General features: G+C 41.0%; 3 protein-coding genes across 4 annotated transcripts in view; 2 read left to right on the top strand and 1 right to left on the bottom strand.

Annotated features, from left to right (window-relative positions):
* LOC136051374 (uncharacterized) overlaps positions 1–19,644 on the bottom strand; it is a 397,884-nt gene that overhangs the window by 263,161 nt on the left and 115,079 nt on the right. The window lies entirely within an intron of this gene.
* MAP7D2 (MAP7 domain containing 2) overlaps positions 1–19,644 on the top strand; it is a 74,138-nt gene that overhangs the window by 6,033 nt on the left and 48,461 nt on the right. The window contains exon 1 of one of the 2 annotated variants that reach the window (XM_065741434.1): positions 4,598–4,653. The exons of the other annotated variant lie outside the window; for it this stretch is intronic. Coding sequence (XP_065597506.1) covers positions 4,620–4,653 — 34 coding nt within the window. The 5' untranslated portion in view covers positions 4,598–4,619. Of the gene's footprint in view, positions 1–4,597; positions 4,654–19,644 lie in introns of those variants that run through there. 2 annotated transcript variants of the gene reach the window in all.
* RPS6KA3 (ribosomal protein S6 kinase A3) overlaps positions 1–19,644 on the top strand; it is a 162,601-nt gene that overhangs the window by 105,146 nt on the left and 37,811 nt on the right. The window lies entirely within an intron of this gene.

Below are 19,644 nucleotides of genomic sequence, written 5' to 3'. Positions count from 1 at the left end.
TTCTTTTCCCTATTACAGGGGTAAATAGATGCTTGGAGCAGTCATAGGCATTCAGATCCTTTTCCTCCAGTATTCTAGTAACCTGTAAACATGCCTTTCTTTGTATGTTTAGTACAGAAATAGGCTTAGCTGTTCAAGGTTTTGAAGCCAGCCCATTCACTAATAATTACAACTGTGTTGTAAGTCATCCCTGCATGCTTGTGTTTACCTTCCAAGAGTATAGCACACTGGATGCATATTAACTTGGTTTTGTTAACGGGCTTCTTAAGTCTGGGGCACTTCGTGAGCTGATCCTCCAGGTCACAGCTCTCTGCTTGTTTCTTCCATTTGCACATCAGTGCATCTGCATGCATGAGCAGAGGACTGATGTTGTGCCCCACAGCCTTAGTACCATGATCCAGTGCTTAACAACTGTTTTAGGAGGGAATTTACAGAGCTTCATAGATCTGTTTGCCTTTGTTTGTTGTGAGTAGTTTCTTTTATAATTTTTTTTCCTTTTATTGGCTTAAATGAATAAAATAAGGCCCTAGAATTTATCATCCCTGTCTGAGATCTTGATAGGATGGGAAGGGTTGTGCTGATTAAAAATACGTGGTAACCACATGTATCAGTCTGTGGATGCCACTGTGAAAAAACATCCTAAAAATCTTTAAGAAAATGATAGTAACGTTAGCATATTTAGTGTATTTGATTATTTTGTCTGTTGTGATGCCAGATGCTGGAGGGCTTGTGGTTTAGTTTCAATTCAGTAGGATCTGGAAGAATGCCTTGCTTGGTTCAGTCCATATGAATTATCGAATTACTTGCCTCATGCCAAGCAGAAGCACACAGAGTTATTCTTTATTTCAGCAGAACACTCACTGAAATATTTCTAGTCTGCAATTAATTTTGGTTGGAGATGTGGTAGAGTATTGCAGTTCTTAATGTGACTTTGATCCTAAAAGAGAGATGCAAATGTTGCTGCTGGTTGTGCAGCGTGTCTGGGTTTGTTAGCTACAGAAGGAGTGCAGAAGTGATGCTTCTCTGCCTTGTAAACCAGGAGTGCTCTTATATAAGCAAACTAGCCTGGATTATTTAGTTAAAATAAACTTCCAATATTTAATTATTTTAAGTAAACTAAGTCTTCGTTTTGTTTTTGTTTTTTAATCCAATCATAGGAAATAGAAATACTTTTTTTTCATGTTGCTAAGTAGACCATGTGGTAATCACACACAAAAGGCATTTCCTTTTGTCCCAGGAAGGAGAATAAGATGATATTACAATGTTTATCCACATGTTATCACTGAGGTCTTTTGCATATTTGAAGGGAGAGTTGTTAACTTCCCTCAAGAGTGTGGTGCCAGTGATGACTTGGCTCAGTCAGGGCTTCCCTGGTGGAATGGGATCCTCCTGCTGTTTCAGCTTTTGAAATGCTGATAAAAAGGCAGGCCAGTTATTGTTTCCAAAATAAATAGTAGATAGACTGGTTCTCCTTTCCCTGTCCTACAGGGAAATGGGAGTAGGGCCTTACTTTTATTCATATTGTCTTGATTTTTAGTACTGCGCTTCAGCCACAGGGCATCTTTTCCCTTACCCTTAATGGCCTATTAATAGATGTAAGTATTTCCATTATGCTTCTTGGGTTTAGTAACACTAAGTGCCGTGGTTCTAAGTAAAAGGGTATTTTCTGCAGTCATGGGAAGTGATTTAATGGTGCAGTGTAATAAAAAGATGACCTTCCTTTGGCTTAGATGTGCTGTGGATCAGGCTCTGGAGGAGGATGGTGGCTTGCAGGTTCTCAAGGTCATGGTACTGAGTGAAAATGTGTAGGGGAGAGATGCTTTAGAAAAGAGGGAATTTTGCAGAGGAAATGGATTTTGTGACGTTACCGAGTTAAGGAAATGAAAGGAAGAGAAACAGAAATATCTGGTGTAAACTGTGCAGTCATTTACAAATAACAGAGTTTGTTTTTCATAATATGTTTTGTAATCAAAGGGTAGGTTTGCATTTCCCCTATGTGGTGTGTTTTCCCTGTGTTTTGATTTATCTCATCCCACTCTGAGTTACTCTCCTTTCTTACACTGTAATCACTGACTGTATTCATGCTTCCTTTAAATTCATACTTTTGAACAGTATCTCAAAAAGAATTGAGGCCCTGAATCCTAATATATGTAATCTGCAGTGAAGTTACTTAAATGATGCGTGAATGGAACTGAAAGTCATGTTATGCAGTACGAGCACATCCACTTTCAGATCCAATTTTTGTAATGCTGAAGATTGTAAAGGAAGTCTTCATGCAGAGCCAATGTTGCTTGAGATGAGTGCTTCCTAAAGCATGGTGACAGGCTTACCGGCCATGTAGCAACTCAGAAAGTGTTTAGAGCAGCAGAGTAAAATTCCACTGAGTTTTCTCTCTGTGTAAAACCCTTGCAGTGTACAAATTCTGTGCTGCCAAGTTAACTGCTGCTAATGATGAGCTCATGTTATTGGTGAGCTGACAACCTACTGGATTAACTCTTGAGCTTCTTTTTTTTTTTTTTCCCCTCTCCTTAATGGTGTCGTCTTCCTTGCCCGTTCTGATCCACACATTCCTGCCTATGGCATCATCAGGAATGGGTGGACTTAGTCAGAACAAGCTTCTCCTTGCTGTGCTGTCCTCAGGCCACGAGGGAAGGCAAAACTGATGGCAGAGGAAGACTTGGATGTGTCCCCATGCTCTGTTTTGCCCCTTTTTCCAGGTCAGTAATACTACTCAGTGCTGTACTCATTCCTGTGCTCCAGTGGAGCAGACCTCGCTCTATCCAGCCTTGGGAGTGAAAAGTGTGAGGCCAGAGAGGAGGCTGCATCCTCAGATGGGCTCCAGTGGAGCTAACCTCTCACTGGCCCAGCTGCCTTTCATGGGAGCCCAAGGGGATGAAGTAAGATCATAGTTTTTCTTTGTGACAGCTGCACAAGGAGACTGAGAAGGGGAAAGCAGCAGAAAGGAGAAGAAATCACATTCCTTACTATCTAACTCCTGCTTCAGGCATCACAGTTCAAAAACAGAATCACCATATCAAAGAAGTCTTTGAAAATAAAAGGTAATAACATGCAAGATGAGGAGCATTTTCCTAGTCTTCAGAGCAGCTATCAGTTAACCAGTGTTGCAGTATGATGCACTTCCTTAGGCTACAGACTGAGAGTAGAGGGGAGAGGTCCTCAAGATGGTATTCTTATGGTTATCTTGCACTGAAATTAATTCAGATAGCTTCTAGTGAGGCATGCATCTTGAAAAGCTCCTATCAAAACTACTTTTGGAGGCTTAGCACTTAGGGGAAGTCATATTTGAATTCTGACCACTAGATCTACTGGTTGAGAGCTTCTGGAGCTGGTTCTAAGCAACAGTATTTCAGGCAGATTATATTGTGCAGTCCTTCATAAAGTCAGACAGCTGAAGTGGTCCCATGAAACAAAAATATTAAAGAATAAGGAAGACTTGTTCAGCGGTCAAAAGCTAGCTTTACTTTCAGCAACAGCTGAACACATTCAGCCCCTATCCTTTGTTTCTAGCTCTGTAGTCCAGTCTATTGTTTTATGCCTTGCCAGAAAAACCCCAATCTCTATCTAAGTGTAAGTAGAGGTAGAATGGAATACATTAGAGTATTTAGTTTGCAGCCTTGTGTCTTTGGAAATTTGGTGCAACTTAAGAAGTTCATAAGAGCTGATAGTGTCAGGTTTGTGGAGCAAAAGCCTCTTTTAGCACAGCTTAGACAAGGTGGTGCAGGACCTGGCTCCTGGTGCCAGGTTTGGCCAACCACAGGTAACAAAGTAATTTGCGCTGCAGTCTGTGAAGGCTTCATCAGATATAAGAATCTTCTCAGTGTTAGTTGACTTTTAAGTCCCTAAGTTTTGAGAGCATCAATAAAATGGTGGCTATATGTTTATATAACCTGTACCCTTTTTTTCAGGTTACCTGCTGTCCCCACTGTGCCAACCCCTCCTACTGCTGCCAGGCTGTCTGCACAGTCCCTCACACTGTGCAGGCAGCTCAGCCTGCCTCCGAGCTTCCCTCTTAGCCCGGGCAGGATGCAGCTCTTGCTGCCATGCTGACTCCTCTCTTTCCCTTCCAAAATGTTCATTGTCTTCTGCTATTTAGGCCAACTCAACCCATCAGACATCACTCACAGAGCAGGGGAGGTCCTATCGCATCACGTCGCGATGCCCCGGTAATGCCTACTGCAACAGCCATCCCTACCCCTTTCCTCAAGCTTCAGTCAGTCAGGCTTCTCAAGCCTTGGTTCTATTTTGGTTCATCTCTACATGTGAAGCATTGCTGGCAGAGCAGGTGGTTCCTTGCCAGCAGTGCTTCCAGCTTCATTGTGTTGGGCAGAGCTGAGGTTTGTTGGCATGGTCACAGCAGCCTCCTCTTGTGTAGGTGTGCCCTGAACTTTGCTCTCCTTGTTGGCCTGAGTTTCATTGCTCCCAGCTGCCCTCTGCCAGAGGTGCTCTTTCCTCTGCTTCTGTTGGGCGTACCATTCCAGCAAGGCAAGGACTGTGGGCAGGTAATCTCTTCATTACACGTATGGATGATAGTATAAACATGCAAGCTTCCTCCTCCCACCACTGTGTAAAAGGAGTGGTTGCATCCTGCTTCATGGCACATGGACAGCTGCGTGCAACTCACTGTAGGCCCAGGTGAGTTCTGACCAAGAGGGCAGGAATTGAGGTGTGTCATTTATCTTGGGAGGGGTTCTGGGTTTGCAGGGTGAGTGTTTCCCTTATGCTCCAAGAAGCAGAGACTGGATGAGCTGAAGCCAAACCCCTCTGGGCTCAGAGCAAGGTGTAGAATGAGCAGCCACTGCTGTCAATACTGTGTGTTGTGTTTTGTGTTTTTTTTTTTTCCCTTCTTTTGTGCCTATGACCGAACCACTGCTGTTCAGGTTCACTCTTGTAGGTGCAATTCCAAATTGGCAAAGTAAATCCAGTACAAAATTAGCTTTTTGACATAATTTGGTAGACCTAGGACACCATATTGTGATTTATTTGTTTATTTGGGTAAATAAAATGAGAGTATTGCTGACTTGTAATGCTGTTGCATGCAGTTTTCAAATTACCTGTTGTAAACAGTGTTGCAGCTGGCTTATTTTCTCTTTTGAAGCAACTGTTAAATATTTACTAAATTCTAAATCCTGTCCGGAAATCCAGTAGGCAAGGCTCATGTATTGCGTGCAACAGTTAACTTGTTACCTGTTTTTTTTCACCTGTTAGTGTTGTATGGTGTATGGAGAGCGAATCATAAAGTCATTAATGTTGAAAAAGACCACTAAGACCATGCAGTCCAATCACCAGCCTGCTCTCCCCATGCACACTGACCACGTCCCTCAGTGCCACATCCACACGGTTCCTGAACACCTCCAGGGATGGTGACTCCACCACCTCCCTGAGCAGCCTGTGCCACTGTCTCACCAGTCTTTCTGAGTAGTTTTTCCTAAAATTGAACCTGAACCTCCCCTGGCACAACCTGGGGCCATTCCTTCTCATCCTGTCGCTGTTACCTGGGAGAGGAGGCCGACACACGCCTCGCTACGAACTCCTTTCAAGATCTGTAAAGAGCAGTAAGGTCTCCCCTGAGCCTCCTCTTCTCCAGACTGAATGATCACTGCATCTCATAAGACTTGTGTTCCAGACCACTTACCAGCTGTATAGCTTCTCTGGATGGCTTCCATGGAAAGAATGGTACAGTTCCCACTTTCCTTGCTCAGAGAGCTCCCTTTTGTTAGAGGGACAAAGAAACATCAGGTGTGTGCTTACTGGAGGAAGCACATCATCTGTGATGCTGTTAGCAAGTGCTGAGATGTTTGTTACGGGCACACCTAGAGCTGAGCTTTGTTGTTCTCTATGAGGCTTTTATGGAGGACATTGGAGGAGAGCAGAAGAGGCCCTGCTACCACCCAGTGCGTTGACAGATCTATTCCTTGTCCCCACATGTTATCCTTCAGCATGTCAAGCTACTAAGACAGTTAGGATCTGCTGTAGCTCTATGAAAAGAGGGAAGGTGGCTTAATGAGCTGAGCTGTGCTTCCCGCCGGGAGCTGTAATCAGGACCCACTGTCAGAGCTTTGCATGCTTGAGGGTAAGCTTTTTTTCCACTTCAAGTGAAGAGAAGTGGGTATATGAGGCCATGGACAGCTGCCATCATATAAAATTATTTGTTTTAGCCTTGCTTCGTCCCTCTTAACAAAAGCTGCAGGGGAGTGCAAAAATTAATAAGAAAAAAGCTAAGGACCTGTCACAACTATTGTGTGGCATGTCCTTAAAAAATTTCTGCCTTTGAAAATACCATGATTTTCATCTCCTACACAGATTGCTTGCTAAGTATAGAGAAACAGCAGCTCTTTTAAAACTGTGCTTCCAGTGTGAGGCATACGCTTTTTAAAATGTTTGGCATAGCAGCAATGATAGCCAGGAGGAGCAAACCTGTCTGTGAACAGACACGTGCAGTCAGTGGGAAGTGACTCTGGGTACATGGGTAAGCTACTCAGAGTTGTGAATACCTTCCCTCATTTCTTTCGTGTCTTGCCTTTATGGTTGACAGAAAGTTGTGTAGCAGTTGTGTTAGATAAGCAGAGTGACAATAGTCATCAACTGTGTATAGAGGTGTTTTAAACTGTTCTCAGTTCAAAGCAGGGGCTGGAGGGACTCCACAGAGTTGGCAAGGGTAGTGAAAGCAGGCTGCTTGATTGTAGAAGTGGAAGCAATAGTCATAACAAAGCTGAGACACTGAGCATCTTGTGCTGCAGTGGTTTCCCTTTGGGGACAGAGCTGCAGGGCAGCATGGGACTAGCTCCACTTCATGGCAGTTATGGAGAACTTGCATTTTTAAAGAACTTGTGTATTTGGAGATTTCATGCTAAATGTGAGTGATAGTCTCCTTATTCTCCTGTTAACTCTGTTTTACTGGAAGTCTTAAATGCTGACCCATATAAACCATGGCTTAGCCAGCGTATGTAGCATTGGCAGCTCAGTGGTGGGAACTCTGAGGGACTCCATTCACACTTTTTTCTTTTTTTTTCTGTATAAGCTTTTAGGTCCTCCTGAAAACAAGCAAAATCTGGGTGTGGATGGGCAAGTTCTGGCAAGTCAGTGAATTCTGCTGTATAGTTGCCTGTTCTCTGAAGAACAGTGTAAGTGAATGAATCACAGAAACATCAAGACTGGAAAGATTGGTCAGCCCATCACCACCATACCACTAAAAACCATGTCTCTCAGTGTCACATATCCATGTTTCTTGAAAATCACCAGGGATGGTGACTCTACCACCTCCCTGGGCAGCCTGTTCTCATTGCTCTTTCTGAAAATAAATCTTCTCTAATATCCAACCTGAACTTCTCCTGATGCAGCTAGAGGCTGTTCCCTCTCATCCTATCCTATACCTTTGCCCTGGTACCTGGGCGAAGAAGTTGACCACCACCTCCCTACAATCTCCATTCAGGTAATTGTAGAGAGCAATAAGGTTTTCCCCTGAGACTTCTGTCCAAAATGTGAAGGAAGTAGGAAGCTCACATACTTGAAGGTTTTTTTTTTTTGGGGGAAACTGCACTTATTGAAATGCTTGTTTGTTTTGCTCGTGCTACCAAGACATGGCTGTAGCTGTTTGTTACCAGTTATGAGCAATGTGTTCTTTTCATTAAAGCTTTATAAGGTACATAGCTGTTTTTCCTCTAGTGTGACTACTCTACTGTAAAAATTCATTATTATTTGAAGTCACAAGCTCAGTGTTTGTTCTGATGTCCTTACTACTTAGCTTATGTGATGAGGTTTGAGTATTGAAAGAATGGTACATCATTTAATCAGTGACCATAACTTGACTATAAGGATATAGAGCTTTTCAAAGAACTTGAATTGAAATTGAAAAAAAATAAGGGGGGGGGGGGGGGGGGGAAGAGACTAGGAGGGCAATGCAAAGTAAGTGGGCTTAAGTATTTTTTAGAGATGTTGATTAAAAAGCAAGAAGGAAGCTTTTATGTTTTCAGTGCCAAAGCTCTGAAAAATTCTGGAATAATGAACAAGCAGTGAATCAGTTAACACTTTGTAGAGCTTGTCTGTGATCATTCTTGCACAAGGATTAGTAAGTGCATGTAACTGTTTAAGATACCACGTTACCAGCAGCAAAGCACAGAAGTATAAATTTGAATTTCTCAGATTTTAATTTTGCCTCTGCTGTTTATGTGTCTGTGCTCTCAAATGTTGAAATAACTTTTGCTGAAATTAACTATTTTTGAAGACTGACGAGTATGATATATTGACTAAGACAGATGTAGGGCCATTTGAATGGATTAATACAATTTTTTTTCTTGTCTTATAAGTTCATAAGTTCATAAGGTTGGAAAGGACCTATAAGATCATCTAGTCCAACCATCCTCCTATCACTATCTCTACCCAACTACTAAATTAAGTCCTTTAGCACCTCATCTAAACGCTTCTTGAACAGCGCTAGGGATGGTGCCTCAACCACCTCCCTAGGCAGGCCATTCCAGTGCCTGACCACTCTTTCAGAAAAGAAATGCTTCCTCAGGTCTAATCTAAATCTTCCCCGGTGCAACTTGTGGCCATTCCCTCTCGTCCTGTCATTACTTATCAGGGAGAAGAGGCCTACCCCCTCCTCACCACAACCCCCCTTCAGGAAGTGGTAGAGTGCAATAAGGTCTCCTCTGAGCCTCCTCTTCTCCAGACTGAGTTATTAGGCTAACATAAGTTAGCCTCTGTCAGAAGGATTGAATTTCTTGGAAGATTAGGTACAGTTAGCATGGGAAAAATCTTGAGCAAGTTGACTTTGATCAATATGTTTTACTTCATTTATGTCAAATGTGAGTTAAAGACCAAAGAGAAGATTGTGAGAAGATGATTAAAGAATAAACAAAGTCCTTATGTATTCTTACTTTGAAAAGCAACATCATTACATTTCCCAGAAACTCATTGATTTTTTTGTAATGATTCCATGTTTATTTATGTGTGGGAGCGGATAAGGGTTTTGCATATTGACTTTTATTTTCAATCAGATCCCTGCTTTTGTGATTTCTTTTTTTATTATTATTTTTTTTTTTTAAGGAACATCTTGCTCCTGCTGAATTATCTTGGCAGGAAATTAATGTGTGAGGTTGTTTACTGATACTAGATATGTGATTTTAAAAATATTATAACCTGCACGTAAACAGAAAGAGGAATGCAGTTCAGTAAAGTTATTGCTTCATTCTTACTGTTCGTTTTTCATCCTCTGGTAATGGATTTAGTTGCTGTAGGTTTTGTGTATTTTATTTATTTAAATGTTCTATGTGAGTGAGGTTCTTTGCTGTGATGGGGAGGGGGAAGGTTAATAGGGATTAAGATTCTATCATAGAATCACTCAGGTTGGAAAAGACCTCTAAGGTGATCTATTCCAGAAGTCCACCTACCAATATTACCCCATTAAGCTATGTCCCTCAGTACCACATCTACATGGTTCTTGAACACCACCAGGGATGGTGGCTCTGCCACCACCTCCCTGAGGAGCCTGTGCCACTGCCTCACTGCTCTTTCTGAGAATTTTTCTCCAGTATCCAACCTGAACCTCCTGTGCTGCATCTTGAGGCCATTCCCTCTTGTCCTGTCACTAGTTACTCAGGAGAAGAGGCTGATCCCCATCTCACAAATGTTTTACTTTCTATTAAGTATATAGTGGAAGGCTGGTACTACTATTGTGCTCATTTGTTGTAAAGAGACTTTCCTGCAAAATGATGCCTTCTAGTGAGCATTTACACAAGTTTGCTATGGGCAAAGAAAATGTCATCAAATACAGTTCTGTTGATACCACAATTTAGAGCTAGGTTCTGTTTGTCTGTTCTGGGCATTCCACTTTCTCAGATACTTCAGTTTTGCTGCAGTTGATTTTGAGGCTGTATCTTTTATCTCTTCACTGGTCTAAGGAGGTAATTGCAAAATTAAGTGCCTAAAACTTTAGTTCCTTCATAAATTAAGTTGCTTTAACTGGATTTTTTCCCTGTTGTTTTCAAAATCTTGGTACTGTCTTTTCTTTGCCACAAAATCTTTCTCTTTTACAGGAAATTCTTGTGCAAAGGCTGACCATGTAGAATATAATTACTCGTAATGAAACCGAAAACTTTAGGTAGTCTCATCTCTTGGAAATTCTGATTTCAGTGTGTTCAAAACCCTTGATCCTTAGCTGCAAAGTCATTCTTTCTGATGCAAGAAGGCAGTCAGATTTTATAGGATATTTAGGGGATCTGTTGATGTATCCTGAAAACGATTTACAGCGTGCTGTCCCTATTCTGACTCTGAAATAGAAGCTTGTTTTAGTCAAGAATAGTAGTGTGCCTCATTGCCTCTAACCATCGTGGTTGCGATGTCTGCAGCTTAAGCCAGTAGTGTGTGTTCATGATGCATTAGCTTTGGCAATATAGTAGTTGGAAAACGTGGAACAAATGTAATATTGAGAGTTGTCTGCATCTGTTCTAGAAAGATCTGTGCAAGGTGCCAGTGTTTCCATGGAGTTCCATGTTCCTGCCATTTAGCACAGCGTTTGGGCCTAGGTTTGAAAAATATCTGATTCTACAAGACAAAAAGCTTCAGGCTTTTGGTTTTTGTTTTGATTATACCGCTTCTTGATCCATGTAGGGTATTTTTCTTGTTAAATTGCACGTAAGTGTGAGAAGAAAATACTACTGGATAAGTATGTGATACAGGTCTATCTAATGGTGTCTAAAGCTTACCCAGCTGTATTAATTCCACTTATTTGACTTGGATATTTGTTGCATGTTTCTGTTGCTTATTATGTGAATGCTTGTAATGGAGGATGTGAGCTTGTTTTCCATTTGAAACTGGTGGATCCTGTGGTTACCAGATTGTTGAGACCACTTCTTCTGGGAGGTTAAGCCCTAACTATTAAGTGTGGAACGGATTTTATGTTTTGAACAAGAAACAAGTTCAAAGGTTCCAAGTAGGAAGGAACAGTGGGTGAAAGTTTCCAGGTACCTCTATTTTTATATATATAGATACCTATATTTTATGTCTATTTTATTCTATTTCTGTAATTGACATCAGTCCCGTACAACCAGACCCTGTCAGCAGTGTGAAAGAAGCTCTCTGCCTGCAAGCCTTCTCCAGCCTTGCAGACACAGCTTTGTCTCCTGCCTGCAATAGGCATTGTCTGCTCTTGTGAGCCTGAGGTTTGAGCCTTTGTGTAAGCACAGGGGTGCTGGTGGTAGTTTAGGTCTCATTGTACCCCTTCTCCTGACTCCTGTTTTCATTAGCAGCTGTAGGATTTGGCTTAATAACACTTCAAAATTCTATTTGAATAAATTAAGCATCCCTTCCTTCACTACCCCCCCTCCCCCCAGTGTTTGTCAAATATAGATAATACTTCAGCTTTGACCTGTTTTCCTGCTGTGGTCATCTTAGGCCATTTATAATGCCTTGTTAGCACTGAATGACTTAGGAGCCCAATGTGAGAGAGTTTTTTTTTGTTTTTTTTTTACAATAGAAAATAACTCCTTTCTTTTCTTTGAGTGCGGGAAAGAATTTTATAATATAACCTAAAAATAGCAATTTCTTCATGGATGTGTAAAGCATAGCTCCCTTTCCTCTGCTGTTTAGCCATTGGAAATGGAAGAATTTTCCTCTTATCCTTCTATCTTCTCATTTGGATGTAAGCGTAGTCTTTGAAACATTAAAAATAAAATGATTATATGACATGAAAAATGTTCTTGAGGAGCAAACAGATAAAGGCATTAAAAAAAGGCAGTGAACACAGCCCCCTTCCCGCCCCCTGTTACACCAAACCTGCCAGACTGTGTGGCAGGTTGCTAAAAAGTGCCTGCATAAAATGCAGCAGTCAAAAAACATAAGGCTGCATCAATGGAGTTTAATTATTTGCGTCAGTGTTTAGTGTGGAAGAGCTTAAGGGATGTTTCTTATCTGTAAGACTCTCTTACAATAGTTTGATCTGTTCCTTAAATTATTTTTGATGCCAGAGGAAATCAGCCTCAATTTAAAGACTTCAAAGTGATGCAGTAAACTAAAGAGTGGCAAAACAAAGCTTTTGAGCATAAAACTTATTAGCTGAAACACAATCTGAAAAACCCGTGTGCTATTTGTAAGGAAGAGTTCTATCTTGTAAACCAGGTGGACTTCTCAGAGAGTCAGGAAATATGTGCAGAGGTCTGGATGAAGAAGTACTCTTGGAGTTTGAGATGTCTGATGAAGCGTCCTCCTAATACACTAAACATTTTGAAAGCTTTGTGTTATCTGGAGAATTCATAAATGGCCTGGGGAAATGTGTGAATACAGAGATGACATTTTCTGTTGATATGGCACTAAAATAATTATGTAAAGAGCCGTTTACTGAAGTTGATTAGAAAAATTAGTGAGTAATGGAGCAGTAAAATGGCAGACCAATTTCAGCCTCAGTAGATACAGCTGTATGTGGGGACATGTCTGCAGGAGGCAAGTGTAAGCAGTGAGGTGCTAGCATTAGGGTCTTGGAGATGAAAGATGTTCTCAAATGTCAGTGATCAAGAAAAGTGAAAGGATGACTCAGAAAGGGCATTGCTCTGTCACACAGCAAGTTCTCTGGATGTGAGTTGGGCACGTGTATAGTTTTAGTCAGTAGCCAAAATAGCTGAACTAGAAAGTGTTTGGGTACAGACTTCAAATGGCTTTGGTTTGTAGCTCAACCTGTGAGCAGATAGGAAAGTTGGTGGTGTAAGCATGGGTGATGGGATGGGATGCCATTCTTCAGAATGCCTCACAGGACAGTAACTGAAAATCAGGCAGAAGGCATGATTTTAAAAAGGAAACAAAACTGCTTTTCCAGAAGGCATTGTAACAAAAAAAATCACTGAACTTTTGATCACAGGATTTTTGATGCTGAATGTTTAAAAGTGCCAGTTCACTGTCTACCAAACGCGGGAGGTGTCTGCTGTCTATCAATGCAATCAATCTTTGTTTTATTTCAGCAGTACTCTTTGTGGTCAGCTAGAGGTTTGTTATCTATGTAATATGCACAACTGAAACTTCTTTTCATTTGTCACTAAGGGCTTATGATGAGTTCATCTATAATAATACGTGCAGTATTTGGAAAATAGTTGCAATTTGTGTTAGAATTATCTGTGGTAATTTCAGATAATTTAAGAAACTTTATCTCTGTCCAAAATTTGGTGTGTATGATAAAAAGGCTTATAACTGCTTAAGGTTTTTAATTACAGTCTGAAATCCCAATTCTGTTTGAAGCTGAACTCTGCAGCAAATATCTAACAAGGAAAACTTTGTCAACTCTACTGTCTTTACTAAAGTCTGTAAGACTACTATCTGTTCTTTTACTTTTTCTCCTACTCCAGGTTAATCATAGAGGTTTGTAAATGTAGTGTAGGCTTGTGGAGATTTTCAGTTCTCAGTTAAAACTGTTAGTAATTTTGAGAATGGAAATTAATTGCACGAAGTCTGTTCACTTACTACTTATTCAGTACTTTCCATTTTGATCAGATATAAATGTAATCTACCATAGCAAATTCATTACTTGAAACTGCTTTGTGTTCAAAGGAACTTCTTAAGTTGTCCTTTTTAAAACCCTAGAGTAGTTTAATACAGATAAGAATGTGAAGTTAAGAAACACTCAGAAGCTATGAAATGGTTTGGTTTTTGAGGAGGGTGCTATTGTTCCTATTAATAATCTGTCTCAAATCATCCCTATTAATGTTGTTGCTGAAGCATAACCTCATTGGATAGTCATGAAGTTATGTAATTTGTGCTTGAGTACACCAGCTTGCCTTTTGCATGTCGTTGCGTGTATGAACATAAGTCTGCTCCTGAAGACAAGTCAGAGTTTTTGGCTCCTGTTTCCATGTTGAAAGGCTATTTATTCTTACTGTGTTGGCTTCATAAATCAAACAAGACAAACAGTGATTCTGGTGAGGTTCAAATACCATGGGTTTTAGTGCAAGTATGCTGGTTCTTAGCAAGTTCCAGTGTGACTGGATTGAGAATTTGATACTACGAAGTGTTTTATGACGAGGCATCTACAGCCTCTCTGGGCAACCTGTTCCAGCACCTCACCACTCTCTGTTATTAAAAACAAAAAAAAAAACAAAACAACAAACCAACCTTACCCCTGACATCTAATATCAATCTCTCTTCCTCTAGCTTAATACCAATTCTACTTGTCCTATGACTGTCTACCCTTGTAAAAATTAGATTTCCCTCACGTTTATAAACTCCCTTTAAATACTGGAAGGCATTAGTGGGGTCTCCCTGCAGCCTTTTCTTTTCCAGGCTGAAAAGCCCAGTTCCTTCCAGACCCTCTTCAGAGGGGAGGTGCTGCAGCCATTGGATTATCTTTGTGGCTGTCCTCTGGATCCTCTCCAAAAATTCCTTCCTGTACTGGAGGTCCCTTCCAACCCCTACAATTCTGTGATACTGGGTGCTCTAGACTTGGACTCTGGACTCCAGCTGGGGCCTCATGTGGGCAAAATAGAGGGAGACAGACACCTCTCTCACCCTGCTGGCCTTCTCTCTAATGATTGAACCCAGGACGTCTTTGGGCTTCCAGGCTGCAAGTGCGCATTGCTGGCTCATGTTAAGTATTTCATCAACCAGAACCCTTAAGTCCTTCTCAAGTATTTGCCCTTTTTAAGGTCTTGACCTGTGTTGAATGAAGAGCAATCTCATTCGTATGTTAGAGTAACCTCCTTTTTTTCCTTCTAATATCCCCTTGATGTAGAGAAGTTAGCTTTTGAAGTATTCTGTCAACTGAATGGGATTGGAAAACATGATCTGAAGTCCTAACCTCCCTGACAGCGTTTTTGCTTGTTTTGTGAACGCCTGTTCAGGCAAAACAAGGAGCAAAAGGGATCCTTTCACTATGTGACATCTCAGAGGGAAGCATTTCACGCCCTCCTTGTAGTGTGTTATTCCCACTGGTCTCAAGGCAGCTTTGAGCAAGCCTCCTGCCTAGCCTGGGCTTGGTTGTTGGGTCTGATTGGGCTGTCCTTGGTCTAGAGCTGTGTACTTTCTGTTAAATTAGGATCATTTTATGATGGTGTAGACTATTTTTTTTACTTGGATCTGCTGAAGCATTGCTGTTAACCACGCATGTAAGAGTACAGCAACATCAAAGAAGTGAGGTTTTTACCCTTAGGAACGAACAGTCACAGCACTCTGAACCTCTCCAGGGCTTTAGGATGTGCACATTAAGGGAATTTCCACTGTGTTACTCTGAAAGATTGACTTGCTTTGTAAAATGTTCTGAACTAGGGCGTGAGTGATTGTGGAGAATGAAAACTCAACTTCTAAGAGCCTGTAGTTAAACCTTCAAAATGCCTTAACTCAGTCTTTCCACGTATACTGTCTGACTCTGTTTTCTTTTTTAAAAGCTTTTTTTGCCTCTAGAGACTATCAAAGTCATGTTCTTTGCTAGGTTTCATATGCCGAAATATTTAGCTTGGTCTAGTCTGATCTGTGCAGATGTCAGAGGATGCTGCTGTGTGTTCTGTTGTCATGCTTTGCAGTGTTCTCAAACACTGCTAGGCTAGCACTATCTTACAAATGAGATAAGCATGTAAAATAAAGTGGATTTTGTTTACCCTTCTTCCTTGCCTTGCAGAGCCCTTGATTTTGATTTACCTAATGACCTTTGTAAGCAATGTGTTGTTAGAATACTGTGATCAGAATACCGTGAAAGGTTTGAATGGTTTCAAAGAAGCTAGTTGTCACCCTGTAACATAATTCTATATTTTAGAACAAATTCCAGCCTTACACAAAATTCTAAGTCAGCCCTGTCAGGCTGTGCAGCTGCAGTGTGAAATTTCCTCATATATTTGAGCAGGCCAGCACCTGCTTCCAGCTTCCAGGAACTGTGCTGTCACCTCCCAGCTGCCAGATAGAGCTGCTGGTGTGAGCTGTGCCCTGCCAGGTACTCTGCCTTTTGGTTCCCTGGTCATAGTACGGGAGGAGCGATGTTGCTGAGACGTGACAAAGCTGGATACGATGCTCCAAGCATCCTGCATTATGAACATTCCCTTGGTACTCTCATTCTCCAGCAGACTCTCTCTGCATGGCATGATCCCCTCCACAATTGTGAGCTGGATAGGTGGAAGAGTTCAGAGCTCTCCCATGCACCTGTATGTACATTGAAATAGAAATCTCCATTTGTTGTCAGCTAAATGGAGGTTTAAGCTGTTTTGGATATGCATACTTTGGAGTTTCAGGATCACACACGTGCACATACGAATTTAGTAATTGTCTTCCCTGAGTCAAATATTTCTACTTCAAGCTATTTTGGTAAAGTGAGCAGGATGAAAATTTTCTTGATAAGCCCTTAAAAAAAAAAAAAGTAATTAAGAAAAAAAAAGGGTCTTCATATAACCCACTTGGAAGAATGTGTGACAGACTTGCTGGGTGAGTAATCTACATCAGATCTCTGTAGAACATCATCACTTGGTACCAAAGCACTCAGTTATAGGTCATTTTAGATATATGGACTTGGTCCTTGGAGACTATGTCGTCTCAGTCTGTTCTTCATTTCATTGGTGCCAGTACTGTATGTACCTAATAGTGCAATGCTAGATTGAATGAGTACTTCCAAATGTGTTTCATGGGAGCAATCTTAAAGCAAGCACTACCGCAGCAGGACAAACAGCTGCTTTGGCTGAGGGTGTTAGGAGTGTTAGTTAACAGCTGGCTGAACATGAGCCAGCAGTATGCCCAGGTAGACAAGGAGGCCAGTGGCATCCTGACTTGTATCAGAAGAGTAGTGAAGTCTGCAGGAGCAGAGAGGCAGCCATGCCCACTCTGAACTCGGCAATGATGAGGCCACACATTGAGTACTGTGCTCAGTTTTGGGCCCCTCACTACAGGATTGATGCTGAGCCCCTGGAACTTGCTCAGAGAAGGGCAGTGAAGCTGGAAGGGTCTGGAGCACGAGTCTTATGGTGAGCAGCTGAGGTAACTGGGTTTGTTCAGTCCGGAGGAGAGTCTTGGATGAGATATTATTGCTCTCTTTAACTCCTGAAGGGAGGCTGTGGTAAGGTGGAGGTTGACCTCTTCTTCCTAGTAACTAGCGAGAGGACGAGAGGGAATGGCCTCAAGTTGTGTTAGAGGGGTTCTGTTTGGATACTAGTAAAAATTTATTCATTGAAAGAGTGGAGGCGATGCAGTCATCATCCCTGGAGGTGTTCAAGAAAAAGGCGGATGTGGCAGTGGTCTACAGCAGTCACAGGTGTGGGCTGGTGACTGGAGTAGATGAACTTAGTGGTCTTTCTAACCTTGATGATTCTGTGGTTCTATGCCACTTTCAGAAGCAAATCTGATAGAACCTTCAGTGTAACTCTTCAATATTAAATTTAGTTAACTTTTTTCTATAGAAGTCTCTTCACATAACTGCAGTGCTTCAGAGTGCAACTAAATGTGTAATCTAATAATTCTGTCGCAGTATGATAATGACTGAATTTATTTTTAAGTAAACTGACTCCCTGGGGAAAGCTGTTAGACTGACGGGGAGATTGGTTTGTCATTTACAAATAAATAAATTCCCTAACAGCTTGAATACCTTATGTCAAGCTGCTTATTTATGATATAATGGAAGAACTGGAGGAGACTTAATTGTTTTTCTTATTATTATTACAGGGCTGATCAAATAATATAATAATAGTTCTCAATTACAGAGTCCAAGACAAGCTCTGTTTGCTTAAAACAGTATTCAGAAAGCTCATGAGACAAATAGGTGTGATCTGCACTTCATCAAACCCATTGACGGAGGCATATGTAGAAATTCACTAAATTTGCCAAAAAACTTTTTTTCTGGATGGAGATTAGATAGTGCAGCACCAGAAGGCAGTTAGCAAAAATACCGTCTTGCTCTGCTGCTGTATGCTGGCCCAATTCCTCTCCACCTGTTTGGATACTCATGAAATGACTGTGGTACAACTGCTTCTCACCCCACTGTGATGCTAACTGGACATGTAGCTGTGTTGATTATTACTACATCAGTGTGCAGGGTTTAATTGCCTTATTACCTTGGGTAAATAGTACTCTGTGTGTATTAGATGGCTATTTTTTCTCACTGAATTCAGAGCCATTGTGGTATAAAAGTGCTAGCAACCAAGTGATCTTCTTTGGTATAATTATGTTTAGTAGATGAAAGCATAGTTTAATAGATGAGAACATAAGCACTGCAGAAGTGAGGTTGGACAGAAGTAGGCTACTTAGTACCACAAAAACATTACTTAGAAAAGAGACAGTTTTATTTTTAAAGAATTGTTTACGTGCTCACCCCAAATTAGTTACATTAAGGTAATCACAGCATTCACCAAAAAAAAGCAGTGTCTGTTTTGGGTACAGATGCTCAGGGGCATGCATCTGTTTGTGCTGGAATGATAGCTGCAGGAACAAAACTGTACACGCTCTGTCTGCTGTTTTTATTTTTATTTTTTTTTATCTGATCTTACTTCTAGAGAGGTCTGCAAAGTTACGGTGCTTCTGCTTATTGCTTTCAGTGAGGTAATTGGCTGCTAACATGGGGCTCTGTGAAGTGTGTTAGCTCCCTTTGCTTGCTGAACCAGTAAGAAGCTTCCCAAACTGTTGTGCTTGCTGAATTTCTGCAGCTGATGAGAAAAGCCTACAGTGCCTGCAGCCTGCCTGCAAGGACTCCAAGCAATCGCCCTTCCCCGTTTATCAGCTGGAAGGCCTTTACATGTACAGAGCTTTTGCTCTCCGACCTTCACCATCACTTTCTAAATGTTACATTGAAGTGACGGTGGTACCCAAAGAGTTATTCTGAAGCAGTGTATCAAACAAAAATTGTGATTGTTTTATCAGTATAGCATGACAATATAGTTATTTAAAATGAGGGAAATAAGTCTTTAAAGCTTTAAAGCAGAGAGATTTGACTGAGGGCTGGCAATGTCAGCTTTATGGAAATGTCTTTGCAGACTGGCACACGTGAGGTGAAAATGGAAAGAAGTGATTCTTACAGGGGGTTCTGAGTCTGCTAGGCTGAAGCAGCTTTAGATAAAAATGAGAATGTGAGTGGATGTTTGAGTATTTCTTTTTTACAGACTTAAATGTTTTTCTTTGAGTATTTTTGAATGACGCTATACTGTGTTTACACTAGAAATTGTCACCAGTGATTTTTCTTATTTTCCATTACAAGATATTTTCTATTATGAGAAATTCGCCGAACGTATCATAAAAATAGATACTGGAATTGCTGATTATATAGGTAAAAATGAAACTGCAAGTCCTGCCCTGGCAGGGATAAGCAAAGCTGAGAGGATCCTATTGAAAATGAGGTTGTAGTTCCTTAAAATATGCACCTTTATGCTTCTCACAGAAAACACTCAAAAAAGTTAAACTTCTGAATAATAGCACAAGTTGAGCCAAATTTAGTCACAACAAAAAGGATGCCCAACATAACATCATGACATTTATCAGACATATCAGTTTGGAAGCACTTAATCTTGCACTTGGATCCTTGAATTCTTTCAGATAAAAAGAAAAAAACCAAAACTACTGATATTATGATGGTCTGGGTCAGGTCACTAGCAAGGATATTTGCATATGCCAAATAATCACTCAGATAATTCAGAGGAAAGAAAGTGGAAAGTTGAGTGATATTTTTAACCCATTTTAAAATGAACA

This window comes from Cyrtonyx montezumae, unplaced genomic scaffold (assembly GCF_038088225.1).
Source record: "Cyrtonyx montezumae isolate F1298 unplaced genomic scaffold, pur_monq_1.0 scaffold_3, whole genome shotgun sequence".
Classification (NCBI taxonomy): Eukaryota; Metazoa; Chordata; class Aves; order Galliformes; family Odontophoridae; genus Cyrtonyx; species Cyrtonyx montezumae.
The sequence above is the reverse complement of the archived record's forward strand: the minus strand, read 5'-3'. Positions and strand labels throughout refer to the sequence as shown.